The 15,636-nt window shown below is 34.6% G+C and overlaps 1 protein-coding gene across 1 annotated transcript in view; it reads right to left on the bottom strand.

Annotated features, from left to right (window-relative positions):
- Positions 1-281: 281 nt before the first annotated feature.
- The window catches only part of LOC125649652 (uncharacterized), an 85,382-nt gene continuing 70,027 nt past the window's right edge, over positions 282-15,636 (bottom strand). The window contains exons 24-27 of the mRNA XM_056166789.1: positions 14,613-14,707; positions 11,346-11,655; positions 1,948-1,965; positions 282-389 (exon numbers count right to left, since the gene is read on the bottom strand). Of these exons, the coding sequence (XP_056022764.1) occupies positions 325-389; positions 1,948-1,965; positions 11,346-11,655; positions 14,613-14,707 (488 nt within the window). The 3' untranslated portion in view covers positions 282-324. The remainder of the gene's footprint in view (positions 390-1,947; positions 1,966-11,345; positions 11,656-14,612; positions 14,708-15,636) is intronic.

Raw genomic sequence — 15,636 nt, forward strand, 5'->3', positions numbered from 1 at the left:
GGTTGAAGAAGTGGAAAATGGAGAAAAGTTTAGCATGAAATTGGACAAATTTTGATAAGAAAAGCTTGAGCACTTTCAGCTCTGTCATATATAAGCTAAAAACGTTACTATCTACAGAATAAGACAATGTTACTGTACATGGGCATATATGGCTATGATACTTTTTGGTTTTCAACATTTATACTAGTGATCTGCAAATGTATGTTTAAGTCGTGTTCCAGTAGTCCAACAAATGGATCTTGTGAAAAAGAACAGTATACCTATTAAGCACAAAACACAACCATACTAAAAAAATAATTTATTGCATTATAAGTATAAAGTTTGTTATGATATTACAAAAGTCAAAATGAGAAACATAATTAGGAAGCCAATATTATACTGCACCAAGTCTGAAAAAATAAAAAAGACTACTTAGTACATTTCAAAATAAGGGTTAATTTCAAATTCAATTACCCGCATCAAACATTCCTACTTTTCATGCATTTAAATGTTTTTATTCTATGGTCAAATAATTCCTTGCTCTCTCAGATTGGATCCCACCTAGGAAAAGTAAAATATTATGTTCACCTGCTCATGCGTTCAAGGTGAATACCTGACCAGGTCCACATACTCATGAGTAAACTTCATCAAAAGTCAATAATTTAGATATCTAATACTTATCGGACACACATTATTTATAAAACATCTGTATCTTATGGGGAGATAATATCATACATGTATATCTATTAATAATATGAATTTTGATGATTATTTTGTGATCAAAATTAAAGTCTTTGAAGGAACACATCATGACATATGTTGCCTGCATTAGAATTATATTGATAAAAGCATAATATATAAATAACCCTTGCACCTGGGTTACTGTCTACTGGGAAATTTTCATCCCATTTTCTTTTTACCTATCAACATTGGAAAATTATTTTGCCCATACATTTATTTAAATTCCTCAAAGTTGTCTATTGCTACTCTAGACTAATGACTCAATTGATTTCCACTAAGTGTTAAAGGCAAAAATAAAACCTGAGAAATTCAGCCAGTAATCTGCTTAAGAATGTGTGAGACAGCCACCAATATTCTTCACAAGCAACACAAATGTCATTAAAATATCACGCCACAAATTACATGTAAATATACTCCAGCTTATGTCCTTGGGTGATATGTAGATAAAAATATAGATGGCAATTAAGGATAATATATGTATACGATAACAACTTTTCACGACTACATGTGCATGTACATTGTATATTCACATGTAATAATTTACAATAGCATGTCTGCTGCAGCAGTAGTGGATCTAGACCTTACTGTGAGGGTGGGTGTGAGGTTGGGGGGTTGAGACATGAAGGGGGAGGGTATGGGAGGGGGTTCACTCCCTCCCATCTTGTGTGTGTGTGTGTTGGGGGGGGGGGGGGTCCGTGGGGCCTCCCCTGGGAATTTTTTTTAAAAAGATTGATTCAAAATGGTGCATTTTAGACTGAAATTCTTGGTCCTTCTTCCTTTCATTTATAGTCATCACATATCCTTTATAGAATTTATACAAAAAGACTAAACTTGACATAGATTCAAAATAATTCATTTTAATGCATTTCAGATTGAAATTCTGGTTCCTTCTTGCTTTGATGCATAGTTATCACTATAAAAAAAAAAGAAAGCAAGGGGGGGGGGGGGGGGGGGGTGTTCCAACTCAACCCCCAACCCGTCACTGTGCAGGATACTTTCTTTGTTGCTGCCAGCTATCAGTATTGTGTTCTATCGATACAATTGTTATCTTATTTATACATTTTAATCATCAGAAATCAGCACAACTTTTAACATCCTCAAAAGATTGACAGTACTTAAGCTGAGGAAATACTTTATAACTATATATCAACTGTCAACGTACTGTACTGTTAACGTCAAATGAAAAGAAAAGAAATTAAAACAATACAGGAACATGCATATACTTACTGGCACTACTAGACGGTGCTGTGAAAATTCATTCAAAGAAAAGATTGAAATGTTATACACAAATGTTTGTAGCTAAATATAAACTGTATACTTATACTGCAGATTCCTAAATATACACAATAAATTTATTTTCATGTAATCTCAAGAAAAGCACTACTCGTAAAATAAAATAACTCACTTTTTATTTCTATATTGCTAAAATACATGTAAAATCTCTTGATCAATAGACCACTCAAGAATTAATTTTCTCGCAATTTGACGTCTACGAGTCATTTTGCAATATTAAGTACTCGCGTAAAACAAGGAATGTACAGTATATACATGTATACATCTACAGAGCCTCAAATCAAAAAACAAGGAATGTACAGTATATATACATCAATCAGAGAACAAGGAATGTACAGTATATATACATCTACAGAGCCTCAGATCAAAAAACAAGGAATGTACAGTATATACATCTACAGAGCCTCAAATCAAAAAACAAGGAATGTACAGTAAATATACATCTACAGAGCCTCAGATCAGAAAACAAGGAATGTACAGTATATATATCTACAGAGCCTCAGATCAGAACAGACCTAAATACAGTTCTTTACCAGAATCACTAAAGCACAAAATGTAGACTAAATAAAGCATCCAACACAAGTTTGAAGAAATATCTCAAGAAGGATAATGTGAGCAAGTTTGCTTTGAATTCCACTCGTTGTAAGATAAGAGGAGACCTAAATGTTGTCTTTATCCATTTGTACATAGATTGATGGACTGAGACAAAAAGGCAGGCATGTTGATTCCTGTTCCAGTCATGCTAAGTCCTACACAAATACAGCTACACCTGTGTGGAACTCAGTTATATCAAAAAATACTAAATGTACTACCACTACAAAATTAACAAGCATTCTGAGAGTATTGCATGGCAAAACATAGTCCCCTACCAGTTGCAAAAATTACTGGACTGCAACGATATTTGAAGTACATGATGTAGGTAATAGTACAGGGGGAAATTGGGGAACCAGGATAGGAATGGTTGGAAATTAACTACTATTCACAGTGTTCGAAATTGGCTTTAAAATTAAGATGATTTAGACCTCATCGAAATGGCATAGACCGCAATATTGAAAAGAAAATAACACAAAGAACAAGGTACGACTGTATACATAAAAAGGCCCCAAAATTTTTTCTCTATAAAATGTGTCTGGAATTAACCTTAATCAGCATTTTAAAAAAGTAAAATATATGCCAGGTATACTATGTCAACAAAATCAGAATGATATTCCTAAATGACATCATGAATAAGACATTTCCCGCCTTTTTCACAAAATAAGCCTGAAAACTGTCAAATGTCATACAGATTATTGCTCAGGAAAGGAAGTGTGCATTTGTAGAGCAAAATGAAAATGATATATATTGTGTATTATTTTAAGATGAAAAGCATGCTTGAATATGAATTTGCTTGATGCATGCGCGGTATGTTTTCTGAAAGGAAAACCACCTGTATTTGTGGATATTTTCATTGAAAATGGCATTTTTGCAATTTTATGCCAACTTCAAGCTCTCGTCATATGACACAAATCATTTTGCTGATCAAACTGAGTGAATTTTGGGTTTGCTAATCTATTCCTTATTTGAATGCCAGGGTTTGAGCTCCAAGTGAAATCGTCAATATTTTGGGCCAGACTTTAGAAACTGTACCTACTTCTTTAAAACATTATTATTTACTTCTAATGTACTTGGTAAGCATATTTTCTAGAAAATCAGCATAGACAATTTGGTCTATATCCCAAGCATATTTTCTTGTGTCAAATCTAGAAAATCAGCATAGACAATTTGGTCTATATCCCAATTACAATTGGCATAGACTGGTGTTATTTTACATAGACTCGGTCTATGGTTAATTTCGAACACTGTATTTAGGTACAAAGACTAGACCAGGAAAAAGGACAAATTCGTAATTAGATTTAGTTCTTTAACCAAATCAAATACTGTGACATGTAGGTGATCATGAATGATTTAGCTACATTGTTGCATTACTATGCTAGATGTTTTAATGAGTGTAGTACTCTTCTCTACAGAAATAAGAAACTCGGATGTAAACTTTAAGCTGGTGTGGATGTGACTCCACTAGTTCTTATCAACTTTGTAGAGGCGAACTAAAAATGTACCAGTTCTCAAATGAATATCTGCAAGCACCCCCCCCCCCCCCCCCCCCTTAAAGTCTGAAAAATTGATAATTCAAATATTTTCAAAGTCTGAGGGCTGTAACTTAGTGAAAAATCACAAAAGTAAAACTTGATCTGTAACATGTTAAGGTAAAACAATGTATCAAACATCAAATGAATATCAGAAAGCATAAAAAACAAAAAAGAGTGCAGAAAACTGATAATTCACATCAAATTCTACAAAGTTGATAAGAACTAGGGGAGTCACATCCACACCAGCTTAAAGTTTACATCTATTAGTAAGTTTCTTATTCCTGTAGAGAAGAGTACTACACTCATTAAAACTTCTAGCATAGTAAAAAGAGTGTGGAAAACTGATAATTCACACTATTTTTCCAAGTCCAAGGGCAATACCTCATTGAAAAATTAACGGACCAAAGGATTTGTAACTTGCTATGGCAAAGCATTATACCACATATCAAATAAATATCTGCAAGCACAAGGACAAAAATATAAAAATTAATTTCTTTAACACCTGTCCATCAAATGTTATGAAATTTGAACTTGATCTGTAATTTGCCACTCTGAAACTTCATGGTAAGTTTGAATCTTTCCAAGCATGATGGAAAAAAGTTTGGAAAACCGATGGGACAAACTGACAGAAGGAGGAGAAACCTATACATGTGTATTCTCATTTAGTTTTACAAACCAGTAGGGGGCTTATAGCAGAATGTACATGAAAGTCATTAAAAGTGTATTGTGATACATATCATATTGCATGTTGGGATCATGATAAGTATCGTCTTGTGAAATACACTGCAATAATCAGGTCTACAGTAAGGAGGTACATCGGGAAAAAGTCAGATCCCCATTTAAAGTTAAACAAAAGTAAAGTCTAGAATCTCCTTTTCATTACACAAATGAAGTTATGACAGTTGTATGCTAAGTCAAGCCTTTAAGAAAAGACCCAGAAAAACAGAATTAAGTGTTCCTTAAATGTATATGTATTATCAAGGTGATTATCTTATGCCAGGATGGAAAAACATTCCATCAAGAGGGCACATTGGAGCACCCTAGATGTGAAATATTTGCCTCTCTTAATTAATCTAGAATGAGTCTTAAATTAAATCAGAATGAGTTCATCGAAAATTTGTTGAGATCAATTGAGAAGCGGTAAATGAAGCCAGTTGTTTCAGTCTTACAGCAGATGTGTCAATTCTGCCACTGTAGAGCAACTGTCCATGTTTCCACATTATGTAACCAAATCTGAGGGTATAAGCAGATAGTGAAACAATGGCAAATATGATTATCAGGAAGCTGACCTATTATGGAATTATGATACAAAACACAGTCTGTCAAGCACTTTTTAGCATTAATTTTTTTTTAGGAAACTACATGTAGATATTGTTTTTATGAAAAATTAATGTCTCCCCAGCTCCCCAAATTGGAAGTGCTCCAAATGAAACCTCCCCTTAACGTACTGCTTGGTATGGAGGAGAAAACATGAGCAGGAACACAGACATTATGAACTCCCGTAACCACATAAGAGAAGTGTTCACAAACTATTGTACACCCTCCACCCCTTAGATCCACTATAATTTTAAGGAAAACAATACGCCAGTTTCGAGATACGAACTCTTCTGTATAGGAGGTGCATTTAGTGGAACTTTGAATGCCTAAGTGGGACAGAGTGGATATACAGCCAACAAGGAAGACGATGAAATGTATTAAAAGTGGCTTCTCTTTAAATATGTAAATGTGGGAAATACTAAATACTATCGAAAGAAATGTTTTACCGAAATGGAAACATACAATGTCATACTTGTAAGAAATATCTTGGATATGGTACTTATGACCAGCGAGATTACGTGATATGATAAGAATTTTATGTATTTAATTACTCCCTAAATACTAATCACTTACTTGTTTGTGTATCAGTCGAATTCGGGTTATCAAACAGCGTATAAGAAACTTACTGAGTACACTCACTTACGCTGTGATGAATATCTGTCCCACTCCTGCGTGTAAACAAATTCTTTCGCGCCTTACTATGTACGAGAGTTCTCCAAAGGGAAATAACCCGGACATATCTCGAAACCGGCGTATTGGATCCCTACAATATGCACATCTGCAAATGGCATTGAAGTATTGTACAACATTTCAAGTCTATCCGAAAAGCCATATAGGGGGAGAAGCATTCACAAGCTATTTTAATATCCTCCATTCCTCTTAGATCCACTATAACTTTTAGGAAAATAATTGGATCATCCTGTCCCACAAACATGCACCTCTACAAATGGCAATGAAGCATTGTACAAAGTTTCAAATCTATCTGATAAGCCATATAGGAGAGGTGTTCACAACCTATTTTACATCCTCCACCCCTCTTAGATCCACTATAACATTTAGGAAAATAATTGGATCCTCCTGTCCCACAAACATGCACATCTACAAATGGCAATGAAGCATTGTACAAAGTTTCAAATCTATCTGATAAGCCATATAGGAGAGGTGTTCACAACCTATTTTACATCCTCCACCCCTCTTAGATCCACTATAACATTTAGGAAAATAATTGGATCCTCCTGTCCCAACAATATGCACATCTACAAATGACAATGAAGCATTGTGTAGCGGTCAGCCGGGTTCGATCACCGGTGGCCAGATAGCTCAGTTGGTAGAACATCTGACTAGAGAATCCAGGGGCCCCTGTACAAAGTTTCAAATCTCTCAAGATAAGCCATATTGAAGAAGTGTTCACAAGCTATTTTAATTTACATCCTCCACCTCTCTTAGATCCACTATATCTTTTAGGAAAATAATTGGATCCTTCTCCTCCTATAATATGCACATCTTCAAATGGCAATGAAGCATTGTACAATGTTTCAAGTCTATCCGGTCACCCATATAGGAGGAGAAGTGTTCACAAACTATTTTACATCCTCCACCCCTCTTAGATCCACTATAACTTTTAGGAAAATAATTGGAACCTTCTCCTCCTATAATATGCACATCTTCAAATGGCAATGAAGCATTGTACAATGTTTCAAGTCTATCCGGTCACCCATATAGGAGGAGAAGTGTTCACAAACTATTTTACATCCTCCATCCCTCTTAGATCCACTATAACTTAGGAAAATAATTGGATCCTCCTGTCCCTACAATATGCACATCTACAAATGGCAATGAAGCATTGTACAATGTTTCAAGTCTATCCAATAAGCCATATATAGGAAGAGAAGCGTTCACAAGATTTTGTGACAGACAGACAGATGAAAAGTACAAAAACAATATGTCTCCCCCTGAAAGAGGGGAGACATAATCAGGAGAATTTTTGGTATAAAATCAGGAGTTATATTACAAAAATAAGAAAACAAGGAAAAGAAAAAGATAAAATCAAATGAAGTGGCCACCTATCACCCCTCTAAGTAAGACATTCTGTTTTCAATGCTCATAAATTTATTTCAAGAATAATAACTTAAAAATGTTGGTACACCCAGAAATTTGGGTACAAGTTCTCCTGGAGAAATCGTACCCAGCAATAACTGGGTACGAGTTCTTCTGGAGAAAAACTTTGTCATTTTACCAAATGGAAATGTGGGTACAAGTTCTTTTCCTAGAGAAAAACTTGTCAATTGTATTATAAAAATCTGGGTATACGAGTTCTCCTGGAGAAAAAACATAGTCATTTTATTTGATAAATCTGGGTACGAGTTCTCTTGCAGAAAAAACTTTGTCATTTCTGTCATAAGAATCTGGGTACGAGTTCTCCTGTAGAAAAAAACTTTGTCATTTCTGTCATAAATTTCTGGGTACGAGTTCTCCTGGAGAAAATTTTTGTCATTTTGTCATATAAATTTGGGTACGAGCTCTCCACGTGCCCGAGAATAGAGGTACGCTATAAAAATACAATGTCACAGGTTTAAAATTAGTGTTTAATTGCAATAATTATACTAATTATCGTCTCAATTAAGCCAAACAGCAATTCAAATGAAAAAACAGACAAAACAACAAACAAGTATGATCATTGTATTTACTTTTTTTTATTCAATTGAAAAGCATGTTCATAGTAAATCATGTATAATGTATGAAATCCTCGATTTTTTCAAGGAGAAATTGTACCCAGATTTCAATACCTAAAATATAGTACAATTCTTAATGAGATAAACTCGTATCAAAATTTCGATTACTATATAATGACAAACTTTTTCTCCAGGAGAACTCTTACCAAAATTTATATGACAGAAAAGACATAGTTTTTCTCCAGGAGAATCCATTTAATAAAATAATTAAGTTTTTTTTTATCTCTGGAAGAACTCGTACCCAGATTTTAATTCATTGCAATTGTTTTTTCTCCAGGAGAACTCGTACCCAGATTTTAATGACAGAAATGACAGATTTTTTCTCTAGGAGAACTCCGACCCAGATTTCTATTTGTTAAAATGACAAAGTTTTCTCCAGGAGAACTCGTACCCAGATATTGATGGGTACGACTTCTCTTGGAGAACTCGTACCCAAATTTCTGGGTACGAGTTCTCCTGGGTACGACTTCTGATCCCTACAGAGTGTTATTTATATATATGTGAATTAGTTTTTGGTCCTACATTGAACTTTTGATCTCACCCCTAAACACATACTTTGGAAAATGGTAACCTTTGCTGAAATATTCTGACTTCAAATAAAGATATTTTGCTACACCGGACTACCAAAGTCATTACTTTTGTTTTTTTTTCCTTTTCATAATGTGACATTTATATAGAGAATAACACAAACTGTGTGTTGAACAGCAATTATTTTCTCTAATTAACACACATATTTATTCTGATTTTACACATTGCAATTTTTGAGGAGGATAAATGTTAAAAATCAGGAGTTTCAGAATCTCCCCCCCCCCTCCCCCCATAAAATTTAGAAAAAAATCAAACAGCTCAAAATAAGAAAACTTCAGGATAAATAAGAAAAATCAGGAATTGCTTGACAGACTGAAAACACAAAAGGACAAGGCTGCGATAGCGCTGGACATGTCTGGTTTTTCAGATGTTCAGGCTAGAATAAAGCAAATTGTTCCTTTGGCACTTCGAGCATGTTCATTGTAACAGTACACAGCTGCTTAAATCTGGCTGTTGTGAAGATATGCTGAATCACCGAAGTTTGCAGCATGAAGCATGTTTCTGGAGATCATTTTTATTTCATGAAACCTTATTTTCATATGTATATAATGAAGTATTGATTACGAGACATAACTTTCATTGTTTTTAAAGTCATCTATATAGTTTATTTGCAAGAACTATATATTTTTGTGAATAGCTAGTCTCTCAGAATTACAGGTAAATAATGATTTGGCCAAAAAAATGTGATTTACATATAGCATCCAAATGATAACAATTTGGTTTCTTACTCTGTCAGGGATAGGGAGTTAAAAAAATTATAAGGGGAGTTAAAAAAAATTATAAAAGAGGCAGACAAATAAAGACGAAACAAAATGCAGAGCAGGAGAAAGTGATACCATATGGTCTAATGCTTTGAACCTATTCAAGCCTGTTTTCCCATTACAATTAAAGCACTACATGTATATCCTCTAGCTGATGATGGAGACAGCAAAGCAAGAATTTAATGTATCTTCCAATATGCAGTCTTTGGAATTGGTGCTTCTCTTGTTGCTATGGATTACCTACATCAGTATACAACTTTTTAATCAAACTTTCTACAGGAAACTTTTTTATTTCTATATTTGATCAGGGCCTCATTAAAAACAGACACTATCTTTTCCATAGTCTTAGTGTTTTTGAGCAAAACTGTTCACAGAAGCCACATGTCTTTTGCCACTGAAGTTGGTATTGAATCTAGAATTCTTTTAAAGTTGCTGGTAATTGAACACTTAATGATTTGAATGACAGACAGGTCATTTGTTTTGTCATTATCAAATTTGAGCACCGTATTTGATTCCCAAAAAGTTGCCTGCGTTATATTCAACTGACAAAGCAAGAGTCTTCCCTACCTATACAGAAGATTTGCCAATTATCATTGGGAGAAGGCTCAAAAACAATTTTTAATCTTATTCAAGATGACTCTCCTGGCAGACCCTGTCTGATATACAAATATCTACTGAGCACTACCAGTTCTCACAATGCCTGCTATCAAATGTTCTTTCAATGTCATAGCTCATTCACATCAGATATCAACACTGATGCAAGAAAAGTCATAGCTACCTTTTCAACTTCAGCAAACTGAAATTGAAATTTAGAGTTCCAATACTAGGCAAGATCTCTTCACATACAAAACAAAAATGAAAAAAATAATTTTTGAAAAATAATAAATCAATACTAAAGAACAAAATGCTTTTTCAACATAATTAAAAAAAATTGAAAATCATGGGGTTTTATGCCTTAATGTTTGAAACTGTTTCAAGTTCTTTAACCTTTGAACAGGACCAATTCCCACCCGAGTTGTTTCTTCTGACACACAGGAAGGTCTTAATGACCCATATTTGTTCTATTCTCCATCCAGAAAATTTACAAAAACTAACACAAATACAGTACATTTTGCATGCAAAATTAGTCAACAAATTGCTTGATGCAGAAGCAACAGGGAATTTGCCCCCTGGCTTTGGGCCCATTGCCTTATGATGGCTTAAAATAAAAAGGGCAGCCACACCATTGCTATCATCTGTCAACTATTATAAAACTTCAAATGAATGTAATAAAGAGAATACAGAAACAAATACTTACCAGCATCTGTTGTGGGAATAAATTTAATGAAATGAAAATAAATATTGTACACCATTGTTTCTAATGGTAAATGTAAACTGTACTTGTTTAAATTTCATTTTTAAAAAATACATGAGGGTATAATTATAAACTGCGACGCTCTTCTTCACGAAACATGTTAGCGCTTCATGAAAGTATGCTGGCATAAAGAGTTGCAATGCATTTTCTAAAGTGAAATTTATTTCTTATATCAAATTTCACATTCTTCTTCCATTTCAATCTGTTGAAATTCCCAACCATTGCTATAGATTCTGTAGTCATACACGCAATGTTTTACAACTGCAGCAAGTTCATAAGGAAATATGTATCGATCATTACAATTTGTAAAGATATCAAAAGCAAATACATTGGAAATGTAAATATATAATATACATTTGCACTGTCTAAAATGGAACGTGATATGTCCTTTGAAAAGATTATATCTGATAGCATACAAATCTTTATTGAACAGTGAGAGAGAGATAATTTATACCTGGTTTACTAGTAGTCGAACTTATTTGCATAGTTGAATCAAGATCGGTTTTATCTGGTTTGCTAGTAGTGGAAACGATTTTATCTGGTTCATTGGTACTGGAAATGGTTTGCACAGTTGTATCCTGATAGGTTTCATCTGGTGAAGATGTTGTAATTAATTTACGAGGACAGGAACTAGTTTGCAGAGTTGTGCCTGCAACTTTCTCTAGAATGGTCCATTTAGTCTGATCTAAAGTACACAACTGTTCTGTAGATAGTGCTAGTGCTTGCTCCATGGTGAGCTTTTCTAGCTGGTCATTGCTGAGAGCCTTCAAAAGTAAATTTGACTTTTTAGCATTTTAATGCAACATTATTCCCTGAAAATCAACAATGGTTAGAAACACATGCTTTTTCAACTGATTTTAAGAGCAAAGATAAGCATTAAGAAGTTGAATGTATTTAAGCATTATTTTTTTTTACAAAAGGAAGATGGAGCTATGTACAGATTTACCTATAACTAGAAAACTGACATTCATTCAGGGCCTTGCTATAAATTCATGACTCAGAAATTGGCACCCGATGCCCCACAGAGTACAGGATTTCTATTTGCGCCTACCTTTGTACCAAATACAAAGTCTGCATGTTAAATAATAATTAAAGTTCTAAAAGACTTCTGTTTGTGACCTTTTCTTTGATCTAGTAAATTTGGAATGTTTAGATGTCTTCCCTGACCATAGTCCACATAAGTACTAGATATATAATTATCCCTCTTAAGCTCATCACATTTTTATATTACGTCTTCATAGCAAGGGTGTAATAGTTTGACAACTGTTATGTCACTAATAAATCACATGATGTCCCAAAATTTTCAATACATTGTCTCCGTCAAGAGAGTTTGGCAACTGTGACATCACTTACGAACCATATGATGCCCTGAAATTTCAATACATCATTTCTGTGCAAGTGCATATTGATCTGGCAGCTACCGTAGCTTTCAATGTATGTCTGTACTCAGTTTTAACATACATGATTTGTTTATTTAATGTTATTGTCCATATTCTTAACCGTGCCTCACCCAATACAGATTTCTATTTCACACCCTGGATGACTCCGTATTATGTCCCAAACTGACTGTGTAACTAATAATATAAAGTCTGTCGATGCTTAAAAAATTCTGAAAACAATCTAACAGAAATGATTATCCTTCTTACCTTAACCTTTGTGTCACAATTATAACATTCATATTCATTTAATGCCAGTATTTCCCTCCATACATATCCAAGTTTATATACCAAAGAGACCCATGACTGGGTCTTTTAGATATGACCTTATAAATGGAGACCCCGTGTCACAATAGACATTCATAATCCACCACTAGCCCTGAGCACCATGCATAGCTCAAAATTTGATGCACTTCACCTATATGAATATGTTTTCACCAGGTTTCACTGGTACGTATTTGAAAATTCTCAGTGCTTTGACTATCAAGTTTGGGTGTAGAGTTGAAGGTTTCATCAGTTTATTGATACAGTATTTGTACAAGACCTGTCAAGTTGAAGGCGAGTTCTCAATTTTATATATCTTTATTCATTTATTTTTCCTAAAATGGCCACAGATCTATACTTGACTTTGGTTAACATAGATCTATATATATTACAAAGCATTTGCATTTACTGTTGCATTAGGGAGCACAACAGTCATGGTGGCTCAGTTGTAAGAGGGTTTGCTTCGTAACCAGGAGGTTGTGGGTTCGAAGCCCTCTCATGCCTTAGCTGCCTCAAACTTAAGACTTGATTGAAAACAGGTACAATGTATATCAATACATAGTGATTGCTCCTTCACCATCTGAGTCATGGGTCTTTCACAAGGCCTTAAAAACTGAGATTCGGTGTTGGCAGATTAAAGAACCTTCACTATTATGGCCCTAAGGACCATGCAAAGGTCTGAATTTGTAGCACTTCACTTACAGCTCATGTTTCAATATGAGTGAAAATTTCACAAAGGAATGTAAAAAACAAACTAGAGAGTAAATTGCTTTATGATATACACAATGTTTGGAGAACAGTATGTGTATAGTAAAACAGATATTATTTGCATGCGGTAAAGTATTCTACAATGTGAGTAATATTATTATATCCCATATCATAATTCAGTAACAGAATGTATTGGCATCGTCACAAGCCACGGCTGAAACGTATCCTCCCCTCCCCTTACACCTATGGCTCTCTGCATGAGAAGCTTAAATTTGTACAAAGTTTCAAATCTATCAGATAAGCCACATAGGAGAGGTGTTCACAGGCTATTTTAAATCCTCCACCCCTCTTACTGTAGATCCACTATAACTTTTAGGAAAATAATTGGATCCTCCTGTCTCGACAATATGCACATCTACAAATGGCAATGAAGCATTGTACAAAGTTTCAAATCTATCAGATAAGCCACATAGGAGGAGAAGTGTTCATAAGCTATTTTACATCCTCCACCCCTGTTACATGTAGATCCACTGTAACTTTTAGGAGAATAATTGGATCCTCCTATCCTGACAATATGCACATCTACTAATGGCAATGAAGCATTGTACAAATTTTCAAGTCTATCTGATAGGAATATCAAATCGATGGAGCAAAAAATGAAGCCTGAAGAGTTTCTACAAGTCTTTTCTATTAAGTTTCATAGTGACCTTGACCTTTGGACACCAAGATCAATTGGGTTTTTCCTCTCTTGATAACAATGTGACACATGTACAAAATCAATTGAGCAAAAATGGGGCCTGTAGAGTGTCTACAAAAGTCCCATAGTGATCTTGACTTTTGACCCCAAAATCAAAAGATTTCTTCCTCTCTTGGTAACAAAACTATATGTGATGTACAAAATCAATTGAGCAAAAACTGTGGTCTGTAGAGTGTCTACAAGGTCAGTGTTCAGTGTTAGACACTAAGATTTTAACCCAACTAGTCCACAGGACAAGTAAATCCTGTAATTTACTAGTCCTGCTGATTCGGCAGGCGGCCAAGTTTCGAAGCAACGAGGGGGAGAGTGCGGGAATCTTCCTGCAAAGGGGGGGGGGGGGGGGGGGGGGGGGGGGGGGTCCTGGGGGCTTCAAAATCTAGATGCAAAGTCGTGCATTTCCAGCAAGATTAAAGTCTTAAACCCCAGACAAATGAATGAGCAAGTGGAAACACAAAAAAGTACCTATATGGTCCCAAAACTTCTATTCTAGGCACATTAAAAAATGCTAAAAAACATGTCACACTTTAAATACAAGTAAATACACAGTTTGTCTTACTAGAATAAAGGACTTTGGTAGATACTGGACGTATTTTGCCTCTATGGCATTCAGATGTGTTTCTTCAAATTTTGAAACCTGGTCAGCTAGTCCCCCTAAAATAACATTGATCAGAATCTAAAATGTTTTTATGAAGTTTTTCCATAGCACGAGTGCTGACATAGTTACAGTACCCGCAATGTTATTCTTGACATTCCTATCGTGTTCTATTGTGCGTGTATCCTATCGTATCCTGCGTGCATCCTATCATATCATGCTTCTATCTTTTTGTATCGTGTTTTGCATTTATCAGGTTTTCCGTTTTCTATCGTGTTTTGCGTTTATCAGGTCTATCATGTTTTGCGTGTATCAGGTTTTCCGTTTATCGTGAAAATCGTTCATCGTGTAGCTTCGGAAACTATCTGGATTGTATATAAAATCTAATGAAAAAAGTACGATACTTTCTGAAAGCTTTATTATCAGAAAGCTATTTTTAGGAATCAAGGAAAGACTGTTTATGTGAAGGAGAACATAAAGCTGTCAATTTTAAGGCAGAAGAAGAGCTATTTGTCTGTCCAGAGAGGGTGAAAATTTATCACTATTTCATTTTAAGTAGTCTGGAAAGTAGGCAATGGCTTGCCAAGCAAACCAAGGACAGTAAATCTGAAAGCTCCTTCATCTGAAGTTCATAAATATTTGCTTGTCTGGAAACAATTATTTGTAATTAACACTAACAAAGAAATAGGAAGTTCTGATTTGAAAGGAAAAGTCCGTAAATTACATTGTTTATTACATATATTTCAATAAGGGCTTTTTTTCTTCCGATTTTTTTCACCTGTATTCTACTTACAGCTTACTCCACTTATATTGAAGTCGCTTATTTTGAAATATCGTTTATTTTGAAATAAAACAAAATCCCCAGTCTCAGTCTCTTATTTTCTTAAAATATCGGCTAAATTGAAATCGCTTCTATTAAAATATCACTTATTTTGAAATCAATTATCGGTCCACTGAGTAGATAATGTATTGCTTTTATAATGGCTAT

Source organism: Ostrea edulis, chromosome 5, assembly GCF_947568905.1.
Source record: "Ostrea edulis chromosome 5, xbOstEdul1.1, whole genome shotgun sequence".
Classification (NCBI taxonomy): Eukaryota; Metazoa; Mollusca; class Bivalvia; order Ostreida; family Ostreidae; genus Ostrea; species Ostrea edulis.